Consider the following 18691-nt stretch of genomic DNA (forward strand, 5'->3'; position numbering starts at 1 on the left):
AACCCTCATGACATGGAATATGAGGATATTAAAATAAGACGTTCCAGCCATCCAGCAGATGTATGACATTTTTTTCAGCTACCATTTTCTCCAGCTGTGAGCACTGTCTCACTGAATGAGGTAAAGCTTAATAAGTGGCTGTTGGATGCTTTCCTTTTATGACAAGTCCTCTCTCTCAGTGATTTCTCTGTGACTATCCCTGTGCTCTTCCCAGAATTCAAAGTCATCTGTCTACAACAGAATTTTTTCACGAAGACAGCAAGGCTAAAGGGCTTTTGTGTGTTTAAAGTGATGTGAGGTATGGAGAGAGTTCTTTGGATCTCAGAAGAATTGAAGAGTTAAACTTATTGGTTTGCTTCTTAATAAGAGGCAAAAAATATAACTACTAATATTTGTTATGTTTCTCATTTATCAAATATCTAAAAATAATAAAATATAATTATATAATATGCTATTAATAATAATATAATAATAAATAATATAATAAGTAAATGTTTACTGAAATAATAAATAAAATGCTGTCTTCTAGTGCTATTCCTACATATTTTCTTAGTCTTTGACTTCAGATACCTAAGTTTCTGTGCACCTATGTTCTATGCTTCCTCCCTTAACCAACCATTAAATATACACTATATTGGGTTTATCCTGCTGCCTATTTGGTTTGAAAAGAAGGAATAAAAACAGAACTGTACTTGCAGTTTGGTTGGAATGGGAGATTTTTGTATTTTACCTTGCATAATAGAGTCTCTAGACTTGGACTTTTAAAAATATTAACAGAGTCATGACCAAAAAAAAAAAAAAATCAGAGGGACTATTACAGATTAAAAGAGGGCAAAGAGATATAATAACCAAATGTAACCATAAACCTGAGTTTGATTCTGGACAGTAGTAATCCATTTGAGGCCCTTTTAAGGGAATTTGAATGAGAGCTACATATTCAATGATACTGTGGAATTAAACTATTTAAGTGTGATAATGGCATTTAGTTACATGGAATAGTTCCTTATTCTTAGGAAATGCATGCTGAAATATATAGTACTGAAATGTCATGTCTGCAGTCTACATTCAGATGGTTCAGGAGATATCTGTACATCCAGAGAGAAGGAACGAAAGCAAATATGGCAAAATAGTGATGAGTGAATATAGCTGAAATCATACTATTTCAGCTCCTCTGTAGATTTGAAAATTCTGAAAACTGAAAAGCTAAAGGAAACTCTTGCAGGATGTAAATGATAGACTAGGTGCTTTTATGTTTTGTATTTTCAACTGCCTCAAATATGCATCTAGTACATTAACTGGGTATTAACTGGTTAAATTCTCTAAGAAAACCCAGAAACTTCTAAGCAAATTATTCAGTCACACAGAGTATTAAAAAGCCTATGGCTTGAACACAGCTTTTAAAATCTGCTATCTTCCTGTCTCTAAGGAAGTGTCCTTCCTGTGGCAAGATAGGGTAAATTATACCCAGCATTAAAAGCATAGATAAAGAAACAAACACGAATGGACTCTTAGACATGCCTATTACAATGTCATTTTAAAAATTGAAGCTTAATTTGTGAGTTTAAAGAAACCTGAGCCTCTGCCTCCTCTTCTCTCACTTCCACAGTATTTTTCAATATTATATGCTACTAAACCCCACTTTTTTCCCCAGTTGTTTAAAGCAAGTTAACATATTCGTCTCAGTTTTGCTACAATATGACACATGAAAAACAAGCTGCTTAGAGCTATAGAGAAAACGTTTCACATTTTTACTTAATTCTTCTAGCTTGATCCACCAACACATTTGATTATTCAACTTCTTAAAGAGTATGTTGGAGTGCAGCAGATGTAGGCCGATGATCTCTCCAATTAAAATGTCCACTTTCTACTGTGACTGTATACACATTGCACAGATAAATACTCATTTCTTTTCTGCTGACTATAGCATGTACTGATTTTCCAATCAACTGTAACAGAATATGGGACACATCTTGGGCGTGTTCCATCTCTACCACATCCTTTCCTGGATTACAGCTCCCCATGGTTGCAGGGATAAAACAGATGAATGTGTATACCTAAGGTTATTAAAAACAGTGCAGGTAGTCAAACACCAGAATCACTGCTCTTTTTTGCTAAATATTTTGCTAAATATTCCTCTACACACATTATGGTTATATTAAAGAACATAACATGGAGGACATGGGGAGATGGAGAAGAGAAGGGAGTTGGGGGAAATTGGAGGGGGAGTCCAATTTCCACCCTGAGAGACTGTGGACTCTGAGAAACAAACTGAGGGTTTTGAAGGAAGTGGGGTGGGAGATTGGGTGAGCCTGGTGGTGGGTACTATGGAGGGCATGTATTGCATGGAGCACTGGGTGTGGTGCATAAACAGTGAATTCTGGAGCACTGAAAAGAAATTAAGTTTTTTGACTGTATCAACCCGTTAGCTAACAAAAACTGTAGAAAATTGGATCCCTTATTTATTGGCATATGTCCTCATAGATGCTGATACTTTCATGTTTTTCAGTAATTATTCTGCTGGTCCTCAAATCTTTGGTTTTTCTTTATTCTTTTGAACAGTTATCTGACTATTCAGTCATAGGGGTCATATATATGGGATTTTTTCCCTGATCTTAAACATTATTTAGTTCCTCATCATATATTACTAAGCTTTAAAATAGTAATATCATCTGTTTGAGAGCTAGGTTAACCAAGAAAGGGATTAGAGTTCAAAATGAACCACCCTCTGTACATAGGGAACTGACCGGCTGAAACTTACAGAAATAATATGAAGTGAAACTGGTAGCAGAATTGAAAAGAAATTAATTTAAGAAACCTTACCAGTTTTCCTTTGTTTTAAAATATATTCACTCTGGGAATATAAAGACTATTTGTTTATGAGTCTTGGTCATTTACCACATTTGCCATTGTGGTGGTAGTTAAAAGAAATATTTACCTCTTTTTTATGTATAAAAATATACTAAGTAAATTCTGTAATGAGTATAGACTTGTAAAATATTATTTGGGATTCTTAAAATATAAAAGTACTTTATAACTGGCATATAAATACATTTTTGAATTTCTGTTTAAGAAATAGTTCATTTTCATAGGTGGTACAAACTAGTGTCTTTCAAGTATAGGTCTACACACTGGCTGTATCAGGACCACCACTCGTGTAACTTTCAAAGTGTGCAGATTTTTCAAACCCCATTCACAGATATTTAGAATTCATTAGGTCAGAAATAGATTGTCTTAATTGGTGTTTTTACAAAACTCCCAACCATAGTCATCTTTGGGAATAACAATTTTAAACATTTCCTGGGTTATGTTGTTTATATTATTGTATTCATTTACTTAGCCATATTTTTAAAAATATCCGTTAGGATGTTTTTTATTGCAGATAATAGAAAACTACATTCTGCGTTTATTTATGGCTTAAATAATAAAGGGGATTTATTGGCTCAGGTGCCTGAAAAGTCCAGAAATAGGATATATTTCAGGAAAAGTTTGATTTGGGTTCCAACTTGTTGCATTAGGCATGAGTCTGAAGGTTCTGCTCTGCTTGTCATTTTTTAAAAACATTTATTCATTTTTTTAAAGTCAAAAATCTAAAATAAATAAAAATCTATTCATTTTAGAGAACAATTGCATGTGAGTAGTAGGGGAAGGGGCAGAGTGGGGGGAGAGAAAATCCTCAGGCAGGCTCCTCACTGAGCATAAAGCTGGATGAGATCCTGAGATCATGACCTGAGTCAAAATCAAGAGTCAGCTACTCTTCTGCTTCTCATTTTTTATCCTTAGGAGGTTTTTCTCATTGTGTTAAACTGGCTAACAAATGAGCCTTGCACCTACTTGTCATAATATCCAGAATAAGAAGCTATAACCCAGAATTTCCAGTAAAAGTTTTGAGAGTCACACTATTTGAGCAAAACCTGAACCAACCAAAGCGCAAATGTGTGATTGTCCTGTTTGGCTTAAACCCTACCAATCAGGGCCTTACCCTTGGGTTAAGGATGGGGATAATTCCTATTGTATGACCACTATGTAATGAAGGAGAGAAAATAGATCTCGATGTAGCAACCATAAAATCTACTCTAAAGTGTTATAGAGATGAACTGTAACTCAGCCTGGTCTAAAATTATATTGTTTTAATGAAGTACTAATTTATGATTTAGTGTTTTTCAGTTTCTTACATTTCTAGTAAAATATGAAGAAATACTAATCTTAGAGCAGAAGGTAGATTTTTAGATGAAGAATCAGTAAATAACCTGTGGGAGATAAATACCTCTCACACATGTAAATGAACTATGGTATGGACTAAATGCTTGCTTTCTAGTGGTGGGAGGGGTGGGCTTGTATTGTTTTCTTATTGATGACCTCTTCCAGTATTTTACTATGAAAATCTTCAAGCACACAAAAGTTGAGTTGTACAGTGAACATCCACCACCTCCATTCTGGAATTAATATTTTTATATATTTCTTTTATTGTTGCTTTATTAGATACTTACCCATCTACCACTGAAGGTGTCTTATTTTTTGGTGCATTTCAGAGTAAGTTAAAGTAAAGTAGTTATACTCTGTCCCTAATCACTTAAACATGCACATCTTTAGGTTTTTGATGACCTTTTGACTAAGAGACTCATCCATGGAACTCTATAGCATAAGGCTTTAATATGAATTAGGTTATTATAAACATCATGAAGGTAATTGCTAAAATAATTACTGAAAGATCCAAGAGTGAAAGTGAATTTAAGCCTTTTATAAGTATTACTTTATGTTCTCTCAGTACAGAGTTTTCTTTTATCGCAAGACAAAAAGGTATATATTTAAAGTCTGTTCACTGAAATTACAGAATTACCAAACTTGTTGATGTGTTGGAGCTCTTTAAGTTTGTCACTTACCTAATTAGTCTTGCTTAGGAAACCACTTAACTGGCAATCTGTTGTTGTTATCAGCTAGACCAAAAGAAAACATCCAAGAAAATCCAGGTTACTGGTAAATTTATTAGGATAGCTGACATTTTCCCACCTGCTTATCAGAAAGAACCATGTGGACTTGCTTGAAAATAGAAAGCTATAAAAATGTTTGCAAAAAAGAATCTTAAACATTAGGTAATCGAATAAACTGTCTCAAAAGTGAAATTCAGTTGCCCACTTTTTAGAATATAATAGTTAACTGGGTATTTTTTGGCATTGTAAATGTGTTTAGTTACCTTTATCAAGGACCCTAAAGAGCTTCAAATCAATATATTTAAGTGAGAGCCCATTTGCAGAACATAAAAACCATGGACTTTTAGATAAAATGTTATTTATATATTTTAATTTATGAAATAGCATTTAGGACATCTCTCAGATTACTCTAGTTTTTGAAATACCAGCTATATTCCCTTAAAGCAAACTTAAATCAGAATACCTTATGCAGAGCTTTCCAGCTGGTGTGTCTGTCACACTGGTATGCTTGCTACTAATGTGTGACAACTGTGCAGGGATGGGGTCACTGCTGGAGCACAGAGCTGCTTAATTATCCTTCCTTTGCCCTCAGTTTGTCCTTACAAATTGTTACTTGGGTATGTGTGTGTTTGTGTGTGTCTACAGAAATAATGGTTTAATGGGCATCAGAGATTTATTTTGGTAAACTTTTGACTTTTTGTATGTAAAAGCTTTCCAGAAGAACCCTTTTATTAACCTTATATACAGTTATATTTAAATTTAAAGGAACAATTATATGCAGTTGTGTTAGTCAAATATATAAAGTTTTTCTCTTTGAAATTCTGCCTTTTTTCTACAATGAATAGAAATTCACGGAACACCTGGATTTTTTTAGTCATAAATTCTTAAAGAGGGCTTCTTTGATTTTCACAAACACCTTTCAGGAGTCTTTTTGTTTCCCCTAAGTTAAAACATGCCTTTTCTTTATTGTAAAATTTCTCAATTGCTCTGTTTTTTATTAAATACTGCCTTTCCTCTAAAGAAATCAAGCTGTAAAATTTTTGTCTAAACCTTACTAAGATCCACCTTTGGAGAAAACAGATCTTTGGAGTCACTTAGTCACTTTTTGTAAAACAGGTTTAGTGATTCCTATCATGCCAAATTTTTATTTCATACACGTTTCCTTATAGGAAAGAATTGGTATTAATTCTGGTTATGGTCAGTTGACAGCCTTTCAAACCTAAAGTATTTTGCATTCTTGAATGACTGTCTCACCACATTAGAACTTACTACCTTAGACTTTGTAATTTAATCACCCTGAGAATTTTATTTTGTCCTGCATGATATTCATGCTATGGGATATCCAAAATCCTTCAGAACTTCGCCTTCACTGGGAACCAGATTTAAAGGCAACTTTTGTAAATCTGATTTCAGCCCACAAATATCTGGCCTTTCCGTCTCATCCACAAGGATTTCTTCCTAGTAGTTGATTGCACTTTCCATTTAATTAATGATTTCAAGGCAATTAATATGGCACGATGCTAAAATTAGACTCAAAGACCATCAAAGAAGACAGCTGAACACATACCCGAAGGAGTGATTCTCATCAAATTAGTCCCCTTTGGAAATATATCGACCTACTCAGTTGTGGCTGTTCTTCCTCACGTCACATATGGGATTTGGAAAATACATTCTTTAAAAATAATGGCTTCCTTTGGAGTGCCTGGGTGGCTCAGTGGGTTAAGCCTCTGCCTTTGGCTCAGGTCATGATCTCAGGGTCCTGGAATCAATCCCCACATCGGGCTCTCTGCTCAGCAGGGAGCCTGCTTCCCCCTCTCTCTGCCTGCCTCTCTGCCTACTTGTGATCTCTTTCTGTCAAATAAATAAATACAAATCTTTAAAAAAAAAAAATCTGGAGATGTCAAAAACAATTCAGTTTCATCCTCTAATAAGCCCTATGTCTTTGTTGGTTTTTTTTGTTTGTTTTTTGTTTTTTGAGAATGAGAGAGGGAAGAAGAGAGAGAGAGCACAAGTAGGGGGAGCGGCAGATGAAGAGAGAGAAGTAGACTGCTGGCTGAGCAGGGAGTCCGGGCAGACTCAATCCCAGGACCCTGAGATCATGACCTGGGCCGTAGACAGACGCTTAACCAACTGAGCCACCTGGGCGCCCAGCCCTATGTCTTAAAATTCACATTTGTTTTCAAATGGTAAAGGAAAAGGCAGCTTCTTCCCTCCCAATCTGTATGCCTGGAAAATGATCACATTATGGTTCTGGATATAGCTGTTAGTATTGGAGCACCTTTTAATTAGCTATATCTAGGACTCCCAATATACATTCCTAAGTTAATTAAATAGAAGAGATTCAGAGCTCTCCTTCCCCTTTTAAGAGTGGTTTGCAGAACCTTTCTTTTTTCTCTTCTGTGTTCACCAAGCAAAAGCTGACTCCCAGTGTAGCTGTGGGAAGCTTACTACCTTCTCAACTAAACGTTGAATCCCTTATGGTATGGATAGAAAATCATTTGTGCTCAAGGTAACTAGAATGCCTTTGAAATTCTAGGGTAGTTTTTTCACTCTAGACTCATTCAATTGTTGGTTTCTAGGAGTGTCTCCAAAAATACATTTTATAAGTTGTATGTGTTGTAAACAGCTTCCACTAAGCATTATTTAGAAGTATTTGGTATAGTTTACTATAAATTACTTTCCAGAGATAGTTTGAGAACAGATTAGTTCAGAATTTAGCCATTTAAAGGATATGCCCTTATCCTGTCCTATATCTTCAAATATTTGAGTACATGCTGTGAAATTTGTCTTTTGTTTTTGGTTTGTTTTATTGTCACAAAACAGAAAGAAGAAGGAAAGCTTCAAGGACAGCTTAACAAGTCTGATTCTAACCAGTATATTAGGGAACTGAAAGATCAGATAGCAGAGCTGAATCATGAGGTAAGTGATAAATTTTGATCTTCACATATTTCTTTCTTCCTTCCTCTGTATTGTAACAACACTGTATTACTGGTTTAGTACTGGTTATGACTGACTCTTTCATGATAAATATTATCTGTAGATCACTGATTATAATTAAATAATAATATTTTAGAAAATTGTCTTTTTAGTAAGAATTGTTCTGTTCCAATATTGAGAATTAATTTTCCTCAAACCTTTTTATCATGATCTAAAAATGCTCAATTAATATTTGCACAGCAAATATTTTTTTTATTGTGATCTAAAAATCTTTGATAGTTTGTCCAGGTGTCATTAAGTTACTTCAATTAAACTTAAGTTTTCTTTATACTTTTAAAATAGATTTGTGTTATTCACCGTTGTGGATAGAGGGAAGTCTTTTTACTCTTGTCTTCTTATTCCCCTATGGTGGTATTACTGAGATTGCAAAAAAGGATACTTGCCTAATATCAGTTAACAGATTTCTTAGTATCTAAACACTTTTTAAACTGGCACTACCTTGAATCTGTGAGATTCAACTCATGAAATTGTCAAATACTATTATTAAGTACTCCAAGTAATTCAAATTAATGTGTTTGATTAGAAAGATACTTTTTGTTAATGTGGTTCCAGGTCAGTTTCCTTGTCCTTTATTATTTTCTAATGATAAGGACTTATCCAAACATTAATATAAAAGCATGTTTCTTATCTTGAATTATTTGTACAATAAGGTTTATTCACAATGATAAGATTTGAGTGGGTAATACAACCTCATTTGTTAAGAAAGAAACTCATTTTGACCCCTAAATTAATTTAAACCTCAAAGGAAAAAGTTTGGACATTACTCTTTCCTGGTATTACACCCTTCAGTTAAAGCTGGGTGTTTTGGGTAATACCTCCCGGAGGTAGTCAATCCAAGTTAAGTTCTGAATGGAGAAACAAAACATTAACAAAAATGATAAATCTTAAATGTGGTTTAATGTGACTTATCCTGAAATTTTGGGGGTCATTCCTGTGATTTTTCAACCATGATAGCATTTAAGGGATTCAGGATTATGTATAATCTTTACTTATTTGTGTGCAGTTTTCATAATCTGTTCTGATCTAATAACCATGTGTAAAAGAACAAATTATAAGTAAGATGTTCTAGAAATTCTTATTGTTTTGAGAACCCTAGGAATTATTCCTTGTGTTCAAAAGCTTTTCTCAAAGGAATTTTTGACTACAATAAAGCCATCTTCCCTTTATAATTTTAACTTAGAGTGATTAGGAAGCTTTAATGTTGCTGAATTAAGAAAATTGTATGGGAATTGACCTTATTTCCAAGACTCATCTAAAAATCAGCCAACATTAATTTTGCCTGTCATGTACCTTAACTAAAAATAAGGATAATCTCCTCATCAGGACTGGCAGAAAACAGTTTATGAGAGGTCTCACTTTAATGTCACTTCTGTATGTGTGGGCTGTGAAAGTAATCTTTTGTGTTGCATGAACATGGAAAGAAAATTAACTGAGTAGAATTTTGTACCGTTAAAGTCAAGAGCTAGATTGTGTAAAGTAAAAACTAGAACAGTTTGTGATGAGATGCTAATTGTGTTATTCAAAGTACGCCGGTCCTGGGCTTAAGTAGGCCCCAGTGAGAAAATGTGTAGAGAAGAGGGTAAGTACAGTGCAGCTGGGGACCACACAAGAGTGCAGAGGTGAGAGTAAGCCAGCATGGGTATGGGATTTAGAGCCCAGACTCGATTAAAAATTAATGTGATTAGGTGGTGGGAAGTGAGGGCAGAGTGAATAGAACCAGCTTATGGTGAATCTTCAAAGCTAGACAAGATTAAATTTACTAGATAAAATGAAATCATTATAGGTCTTCAGTTAGAGGTTCCTTTTCATTATGTTTTCAGAGCAGATTTTAGTACATTGACCTGTTTCAAAGTTTTACAACTAAAGAAAGGTTAAGTGAAAACAAATGAAATTTTAAACCAAGGTAATGGTTGTAAGTGCACTAACTATACATATACTATTGGTTAGACCAGCTTCTTAAGAGGGTTACATAAGGTATCACTTTTTTATTCTAGTGATTTTCATTCTTGTTCTATAGCACTTCACACTGGAGAAAAAAGCCCATAATCAACGACAGTCTAATCTCTCCAACTTAACTTTTGCCTTCTGTGTTAGAATTTGCCAGAATCTTTAGCTTTCAACAAAAAATTAACTTTCAGATATTAAGGTTATATGTGAACATGTGACTGTTTAGTAGTCACTCTATTATACTTCTTAAAATGTTGAAGGAAATGTTGAGAGAAACTTTGCAGGTCTATAATATAACAATAGTAGTTACTGTTTATTGAATACCCTCTACTGGTCAAGCATTATGTCAGATACTTCACATATATTACTACGAACCCTCATCATATTCCCACATGATGGTAGTATTCTCAGTTGAATAAATAGGAAAACAAAGTCACAATAATTCAGTAACTTGCCCCAGTTATACAAGTAGTAAATGGTTGAGCCAGGATTGAATCAAGTTTGGCCTATCCTTTTCTGTGCTGTTTACAGACATTAGATTAGACAACATGTCATCAATATTTAAAAATCTAAAGAATGGCACTTAATGACAATATTTTAACTGTGTTGTTCCTCCCTGAAACATTAGAAGTGAATTCTGCAGTTGACCTAGCCCCCAGAGCTCCCTCTCCCTCCCTGTCACGTTGCAAATGGAGATTTATCTTCACTTACTGCAGTGTACTGTGATCCATCCAAGTGCCTTCTCTGACTTCTGACCCCAGCAGTTCCTACTGTCACCACCTAGCTAATAATGCTCTTAATTTTACCTACTTCACATTAGGATGTTTTAACTTAGAGCCTCTTACACCCTGCGAAGACCCTCATAGAAGCCACTGTAGAAACGCTTGCTGCCCCAGATCTGGCAAGAGCCTTGGTTAAATCCTCCCCTATCTGTACATCCTGTCCTCATGGCATACATAGAAAAGAACCTGGATCCCAGTTCAAGTCTTTCCTTATTCCATCTTCCCCACCTCCTGCCCTCCCAACCATCTATCATTATAGCACCTACTAGGTGCTGTGTTTAGAACTAAAGATACAGATTGAAACACAACTCCTATCCCCAAGGGGCTCACAGCCTAACAACAGAGATCAGTTTTCAAATAAATTATAATACGTAATGAAAAATACTGCCTTATAGTAGTTACCATTCATTTAATAGTCACTCTGTACCAGACACTGTCGTGAATGTTATATTTATATCGTTTCTTCATGACATTCCTATGAAATAGGAAGCATCATCATTATTTGTGTTTTGCATGTAATGAAACTAAGGTTCTGGGGTATTAAATAACTCCCATGGTCATACAGTAGTTAGTGATAGAAGTAGGAGGTTAGTTCAGACTATAGGACTCCAAGCCCATTCATGCACTTAACTACCATATGCTATGCCTCCTTTGAAACATATAGGAATAAAATGGTAACAGCATCTGGATTGGGTTTTGAAAAATGAGAAGAAATTTGTCACACAGATTGAGCATCAGGAACATATAAGTCAGATACATAAACCAAAATTGTAGGTTCCAGGAATGAATAAACCATGTACTTTTGCAACATAGGTCTGTCTTCTTATGGCTACTGACCACTGAAGACAAAGAATATTTTCTAAATGCCAGGAAAGGGAGATAGAAGGTAGAAAGTTATTCTCATTTAGAAGCTAAAAGAAATATACTCAGGACTCATGTAGGTATAGACATACTGAGAAGTATAATCTTATTGTTCACCCAACTATTACCAGTTGACTGGGGTTCTCTGGGCCCTTTGGAGCCTTGCTGCCATTTACAGTACTATTTTGTAGGAAAATGCATACTAAACAGCTGATTTGAATACGTTTTTGGATATAAATTATGTCTTTACTTGCTCTTGATGTGATATATTCTGGTAGATGTTACAGGGATAAGTAAATTTATTCCAGTCTAAAGATAATTCACTTATGCTAAAAATTAAATCTTTTTTTATTAAACAGCTTTGCTGAATTTTTTTTTAAAGATTTTATATATTTATTTGACAGAGAGAGAGAGAGACAGTGACAGCAGGAACATAAGCAGGGGAAGTGGGAGAGGGAAAGCAGGCCTCCCGCTGAGCTGGGAGCCCATGCAGGCTCAATGTCAGGAACCTGGGATCATGACCCGAGCTGAAGGCAGTTGCTTAATAACAACTGAGCCATGGGGCGCCTGGGTGGCTCAGTGAGTTAAGCCTCTGCCTTCAGCTCAGGTCATGGTCTCAGGGTCCTGGGATCGAGCCCTGCATCGAGCCCTGCATCAAGCCCTGCATCGAGCCCTGCATCGAGCCCTGCATCGGGCTCTCTGCTCAGCAGGGAGCCTGCTTCCCTTCCTCTCTCTCTCTGCCTGCCTCTCTGCCTACTTGTGATCTCTGTCAAATAAATAAAATCTTTAAAAAATAATAATAATAATGACTGAGCCACCCAGGCACCCTTGCTTTGCTGAATTTTTGTGTCATAATAGTTTTAATGTGCTTTATGTCCTTAAAAATCTCAAAAAATTAATTCTAGTCATATTTGCTTAGTAAGTTTTCTACATAGAGCAAATTTTCCCTTTTTTCATTAAGCTTTCTAGTAGTGTTGCTAGACTGAGTGTAAATACTTAGGATGATTATTTTAATCTTCACAATTATCTTGTGAAAATTATTATTCCCATTTTATATATAGTCTCAGAGAGGCCAAATAACATGTCCACAGCCACCTATCAGTAAGTAGCAGAAGCTTGAAGCAGGACTTTCATTTGACTGCAATGTACTAAACTTAGAATATGAAGGCAAACAAAACAAACCATATCTTTTTAAAAAGAAAGAAAAAATCTTTAGAGCATTTTTGTTCATTAATAAATACCCTGCCTTGTTCGAGACATAATGAAGCAAGTTTGTAAATGATCCAAAATAGCAAACTACAATTTTGTGAGACAGAGTAAAGAAAACTATAGGAATGTAATGTGGGAGCCATGAATAAGACCCATACAAAAGCGCATACCACAGGAGTGTCTAATATTTCTTATAAATGGACTTAAACTTGGCTCTAAAGTTTTCAGGAGTCTACACACAAAAATGGGAAACCTGGTCACTTTAAACATGTCAGAGTGAATGTATAATGAAAACAGACCAATTGTTAGGACAGACACAACTACTTCTGATGGCAAGATCAAACCACAGTTTCTTCATTGCTTATCTGTGAACGAAACCTTCTAGTATGATCAGCTATTATAGACCAGCCTATTATCCTTAACATTCTATAATAGAATGGGTTCATAATAATAAAAATTGAACAATTTAAAGAATAGACTCTTTGAAGACCTCTTATAGAAGTACAACATGGAAGAGAGTGCCCAGGTGACAAGTTTAGAGCTCAATAAATTATCACAAAGTGATCACACCCATGTAACTACCCCCCAGGTCCAAGAAATAGACCCAAAGCCCCATTCATACTCTCTTGCAACCACTACTCACTCCATCCTCTTCAAAGATAACCATGATCTCAACTTTCATACACTAGTTTAAGTCTTTGAATTTTATATAAATAGCTGCTTATAGTATATATTTTTTTTGTGTGTCTTGCCTCTTTGGCTTAAAATTGGGAAATTTAACCATGTTATTTTAAAATGTAGCTATAGATTATTCATTCTCATCACTGTGTAATTTTTCTTTGTATAAATATACTACAATATATTTATCTTTTTGTTGGTGAACATTTGAATTATTTCCAGTTTGGTCTGTTAAGAACGTTGCTGCAGGGGTGTCTGGGTGGCTCAGTCAGTTAAGCATCTGCCTTCAGCTCAGGTGGTGATCTCAGGGTCCTGGGATTGAGCCCTATATCGGGCTCCCTGCTCAGTAGGAGGCCTGCTTCTCCCTTTCCCACTCCCCCTGTTTATGTTCCCCTCTCTCACTGTCAAATAAATAAATAAAATCTTTAAAAAAAAAAAAAAAGAAAGAAAGAACATTGCTATAGGCAGTTATACCATTTTACACTCCATGAGCAGTGTAAACAGTTCTTACTCTGCATCTTCATCAACATGTAGGATTGTCTGTCTTTATCTAATTTTGGTCATTCTTTGGCTGTGAAGAGGTTTCTCATTATGGTTTTAATGTGTACTTGAGTAACTCCACCCCGCAGCCAGTACAATGTTGCCCTGTAATGGATACTCCATGGGGAAAAAAATTTAATAAATTATTTCAGAAGACTTTGCTAGTAGGGTAATGTAAAAGCTGTGATAGGAATGCAAAGAAGCTTCCTACTGTGCAGAAAATCAATGGAAAGAACATTCTGGGCAGAAGAAACAACTAGTACAAAGACCTTGAGGGAAATGTAGTGGACTTCGTGAGAAATCATACTAAAATGTGGCTGGAGTATAGTGGAGGGTGGGGAAGAAAATGGTATGAGATAAGATTAAAGAGGTAGTTGAAATCAAATCCTAAATAGCGCTTTATAAGCCAGGATAAATAGACTGTTTTATTCTTGGTTCAGTGGGAAACCTTTGGATGATTTCAAGCAAAGAGTGATGTGATCTGATTTGCCCTGCCTGCTGTATGGTGAATTGATTATAAGAGAGGAAGAATAGAAACAGGGAAATGGAGGCTGTTAATATAGTCTAGGTAGGAGCAAAGGTGGCTTAGAAAGATGAGAGTAGTGGAAATGTTAGCCACATCCTTAGAAGGATGGGAGAAGTGGAATGTATTAAAGATAGGTTTTTGAGGTTGAGAACTTGCTGATGGATTGTATGAGGGACATAAGATAAAACAGTCAGTGACTCCAGAGATTTTTTACTTGACATCTGAATGATTGGTTGGTTACATTTACTGAGGTTGGGAAGGGTAGACTATCAAGACGTCTGTTTTGTTTATATTAAAATTAAGATTCCTATTAAACATTAAAATGAAAATATGGAATGGGCAATGGATATGTATGATGTTCCAAAAAAGATGTTGGAGCTAAAAATAGGTATAGTAGTTATTGGCCTATAAATGTTATTCATAGGTAAAGGGAAGGGGTTCTAGGAGCAAGTCTGTGGTACTCCTGACCTATAAGATCAAGAGAGCCAATAAAGGAGATCAAAACTACCAGTGAGATGGGAGGGAAACTGGCAACTGTAGATACAGGAGCCCCAGAAAGGAGACTTTCAAGAAGAGAGTATTTCAACATAGTTATTTTAATTAAATTATAAACTTCTCTGGTCCTCTTAAAGAATGAATGTATTAAGAAAGATATCTTCAGCATTTTTTATTACCATTTATTAGAGAATGATGGATGATTTATGAAAGAACTTGACAGGAGGAATTGTCTGTCACTGAACAATTACTGAGACCCCCTTCCTGAAGAACTTGAAGAAATGTAAGCTATTTCAGGACAAAGCTGGGCAGAAACAAAACTACATAAAACACTATTATAGGATGCTATAAATAACATACAACCCAGGTAGATGAAGCCAACTTTCATTTAAAGGATAGCCTCTGTGCTCATTCCCAGTACTCAGGGCTTTTATCATCCTGTCTTCTTTGTTAAGGAGACAGTTTTTTAAGTTACTGTATGTTACAAGAATCTTTTATTTCTACCAGCCAAGTACAAAATTAGGAGTTTGAGTAAATAAAAGGAAATCTAAAGAATGTCCATTCTGAAGTTAGCCTTAGAAAATGTTTATATGTGAGTAATCTTTTTTCAATTCTGATAAAAGTTTATGCTTGAGCTATAGATTTAATAAAGTATCTATCAGAAAGTATTTTGAATGTTCTGTCCATTATTAATATGTTTAATGTGTATACTCACTTGTTAAACTAGAAATTTTTTTAAAATATTTTATTTATTTATTTGACAGCAAGAGAGAAAATGCAAGAACGGGGAGTGGGAGAGAGGGAGAAACGGGCTCCCCGCCAAGCAGGCAGCCCAATGTGGGGCTCGATCCCAGGACCCTGGGACCATGACCTGAGCCAAAGGCAGAGGCTTAACCAACTGAGCCACCCAGGAGCCCCAAAACTAGAATTTTTAAAATGAGGAGCTTTTATAATCAAATGACAGACTACCCTTTTGTAACTGTGTATCTTTTTTTCCTTGCTCTACATTCCCAGTTTTGTTTTTTTTTTTAATAAAGGTTCTATCTATTTATTTAACAGGCAGAGATCACAAGTAGGCAGAGAGGCAGCCAGAGAGGGTGGGGGGAAGCAGGCTCCCCGCTGAGCAGAGAGCCCGATGTGGGGCTTGATTCCAGGACCCTGGGATCATGACCTGAGCCGAAGGCAGAGGCTTTAACCCACTGAGCCACACAGGCGCCCCTACATTCCCAGTTTAAAAGTAGTTAATAAAATCACTTGAATTTTTTTTTTAATATTTTATTTATTTATTTGAGAAAGAGAGAAAGAGACAGCAAGAGGGAGCATGAGCAGGGAGGAGAGGGAGAAACAGAGCTCCAGGCGGGGCTTAATCCCAGGATCATGACCTGAGCTGAAGGCAGAGGCTTAACCCACTGAGCTACCCAGGCACCTCCCAGTGTGGCAACTTTTTAATAAAAGAACATATTTCCTTAAATTTGTTTTTTCTCTAGTTAAAGCAATGTACAGTATCATGCAGGAGCTCACATAAGCCTTTCTGTAGGAAAATTGGGATTTTTTGCTGCTGAAGGTCTTATGTAGATAATGAGAGATTGTATTTGTACTCCTATGGAAATTGCTTTAAGGCTCTTTAAATTAACTGTTTTGTTCTGGCCACCTGGATGGCTCAGTCATTTAAGTATCTGCATTCTTGCTCAGGTCATGATCCCAGGGTCCTGGGATCGAGTCCTATGTCAGGCTCCCTGCTCAGCTGGAAGCTTGCTACTCCCCCTACTTGTGCATTGCCTTGCAAATAAATGAATAAAATCTTTAAAAAATGTTTAGCACTGTTTTTAAGTCTTACAACCTCCATTTAACTTCCTATTAAAAATTCATTCTTTTTTTAAAAAATATTTTAAGACTTTATTTATTTGAGAGAGGTAGAGAGCGAGCACAAGTAGGCAGAGCAGCAGGCAGAGGGAGGTGGGGATGCAGGCTGAGCAGGGAGCCTGATGCGAGGCTCGATCCCAGGACCCCGAGACCATGACCTGAGCCGAAGGCAGACAGACAACCGACTGAGCCACCCAGGCACCCCTAAAAATTCATTCTTAATGACTTCCTTAAATTGGTGTTGTTATTCCTATTCCTTTTATATATGCCGTTTAATCTCAGATAATTTATCTTATTTAAAGTCATAAGTTTAAAAAACTGTACAGTGTACAATATTTAATGTCTGCAGTAATATTACTCTGTAGAAGACATAAAACTGAGATTTCAGATTCACATTTTTTAAAGCCAGGCATGTTCTTGAAATTTATCTGGTTTTTCACTTGATAAATGAGGAAGCTGAGGGCATAAGCATTACGGGACTTACCCAAAGTTACACAGCTAGTTGGTGGCAGAGCCGGAACTACTGCTCAGGCATTCTGACTTCTGATCTGCTACATCCCACTGTCCTACCACAGTCCTGCCGACCCATTTAATTGTCACATGTTAGATGTAGTAGGGGTTCATAAGGGTTTAATTAAATTAAATTAATTATTTCTCTCAGAGGGGAACCTAACGTCTACTTAGTAGAACTCTACTACCATCTAGTATTCTTTACTTTTCTTCCAGCATCAGGTTCTGGATTTCTATTCCTTCTGAAACTGGGGAATTGGTGTGACTTGACCCTAGAGATTCTGCTTCAGTTTCCAGTAGGTGCTACTGAAATCTTAACTTTTAAATATTAGATGATTTTCTGAAAACAGAGGCAACTGAGATTTTCTCGCCAAATTTGACATTCCCAGAAACATAGAACTAGTTAAAAATAGTTACCCCATTTCAGATATACCTATTATTTAAGAAAGACAAGCTTACCCAAGGACATAAATTAGCTCAGCTATTCAATACATTCTGCTACAAGAGTTTATTATTTAACTTGTAACCAAACTTCCAGCAGTTGTTTCTAGGTTAATTTCTTAAAATCTCCAAGACTGTATATCTTTCCATTCATTCTTTGCCCCCAAAAAGAATATTAAACACAGAGGAAAAACTATAATAATCCCACACAGGGTACTCTACTTTTTATTTAAGACTTTTAGACCACATTCCAGTTTTATGCTATATTCATAGAAGGGGGGCAGTGTTTGACCCAATTATATGCCTCTCTGTATGTATCCTATTCCTACTATAAGTCAAAAAAGATGTTGAAATTTGCTGATGAAAATATGTGTTTCTGATGATGATAATTTCATTGAAGAACTGGAGTTGAATCCTCAGAACATGACCAAAAAGATAGGTCCAGTAGAAGAGGGTAAGGTGAGATAATGAAATCACTTAAAAAAGGGAAATTAAAAGTAAGAAACAAGGTAAGAGAAGGATTTAGACCCTAGAGAGGATGAGATACCCAGGAAAGAAGCCTCTTTGGGGCATTGACTAGGGAAGGATAAGCCTCAAAAGAGTTAAGAGATTTTTAGGATAAAATCTGGGTGAGCAGCCAAATTAGAGAATAAAGAGTCAATCAGAAATGGGGGATTTGCATCTGGTACTCAGAACTGAAGGACCAAATAAATAACCTTAAGAGACAGTGTTCTGGGGCACCTGAGTGGCTCAGTGGGTTAAAGCCTCTGCCTTCAGCTCAGATCATGATCCCAGGGTCCTGGGATCGAGCCCCACATCGGGCTCTCTGCTCCGCAGGGAGCTTGCTTCCTCCTCTCTCTCTGCCTTCCTCTCTGCCTACTTGTGATCTCTGTCTGTCAAATAAATAAATAAAT

At 36.1% G+C, this 18691-nt stretch overlaps 1 protein-coding gene across 2 annotated transcripts in view; it reads left to right on the forward strand.

The window, feature by feature from the left end:
* The window catches only part of EVI5 (ecotropic viral integration site 5), a 199076-nt gene that overhangs the window by 161315 nt on the left and 19070 nt on the right, over positions 1 to 18691 (forward strand). For both annotated transcript variants that reach the window (XM_080800425.1, XM_080800426.1), the window contains one exon: positions 7752 to 7847. In XM_080800425.1, coding sequence (XP_080656551.1) covers positions 7752 to 7847 — 96 coding nt within the window. The remainder of the gene's footprint in view (positions 1 to 7751; positions 7848 to 18691) is intronic.

This window comes from Martes martes (assembly GCF_963455335.1).
Source record: "Martes martes genome assembly, chromosome: 4".
Classification (NCBI taxonomy): Eukaryota; Metazoa; Chordata; class Mammalia; order Carnivora; family Mustelidae; genus Martes; species Martes martes.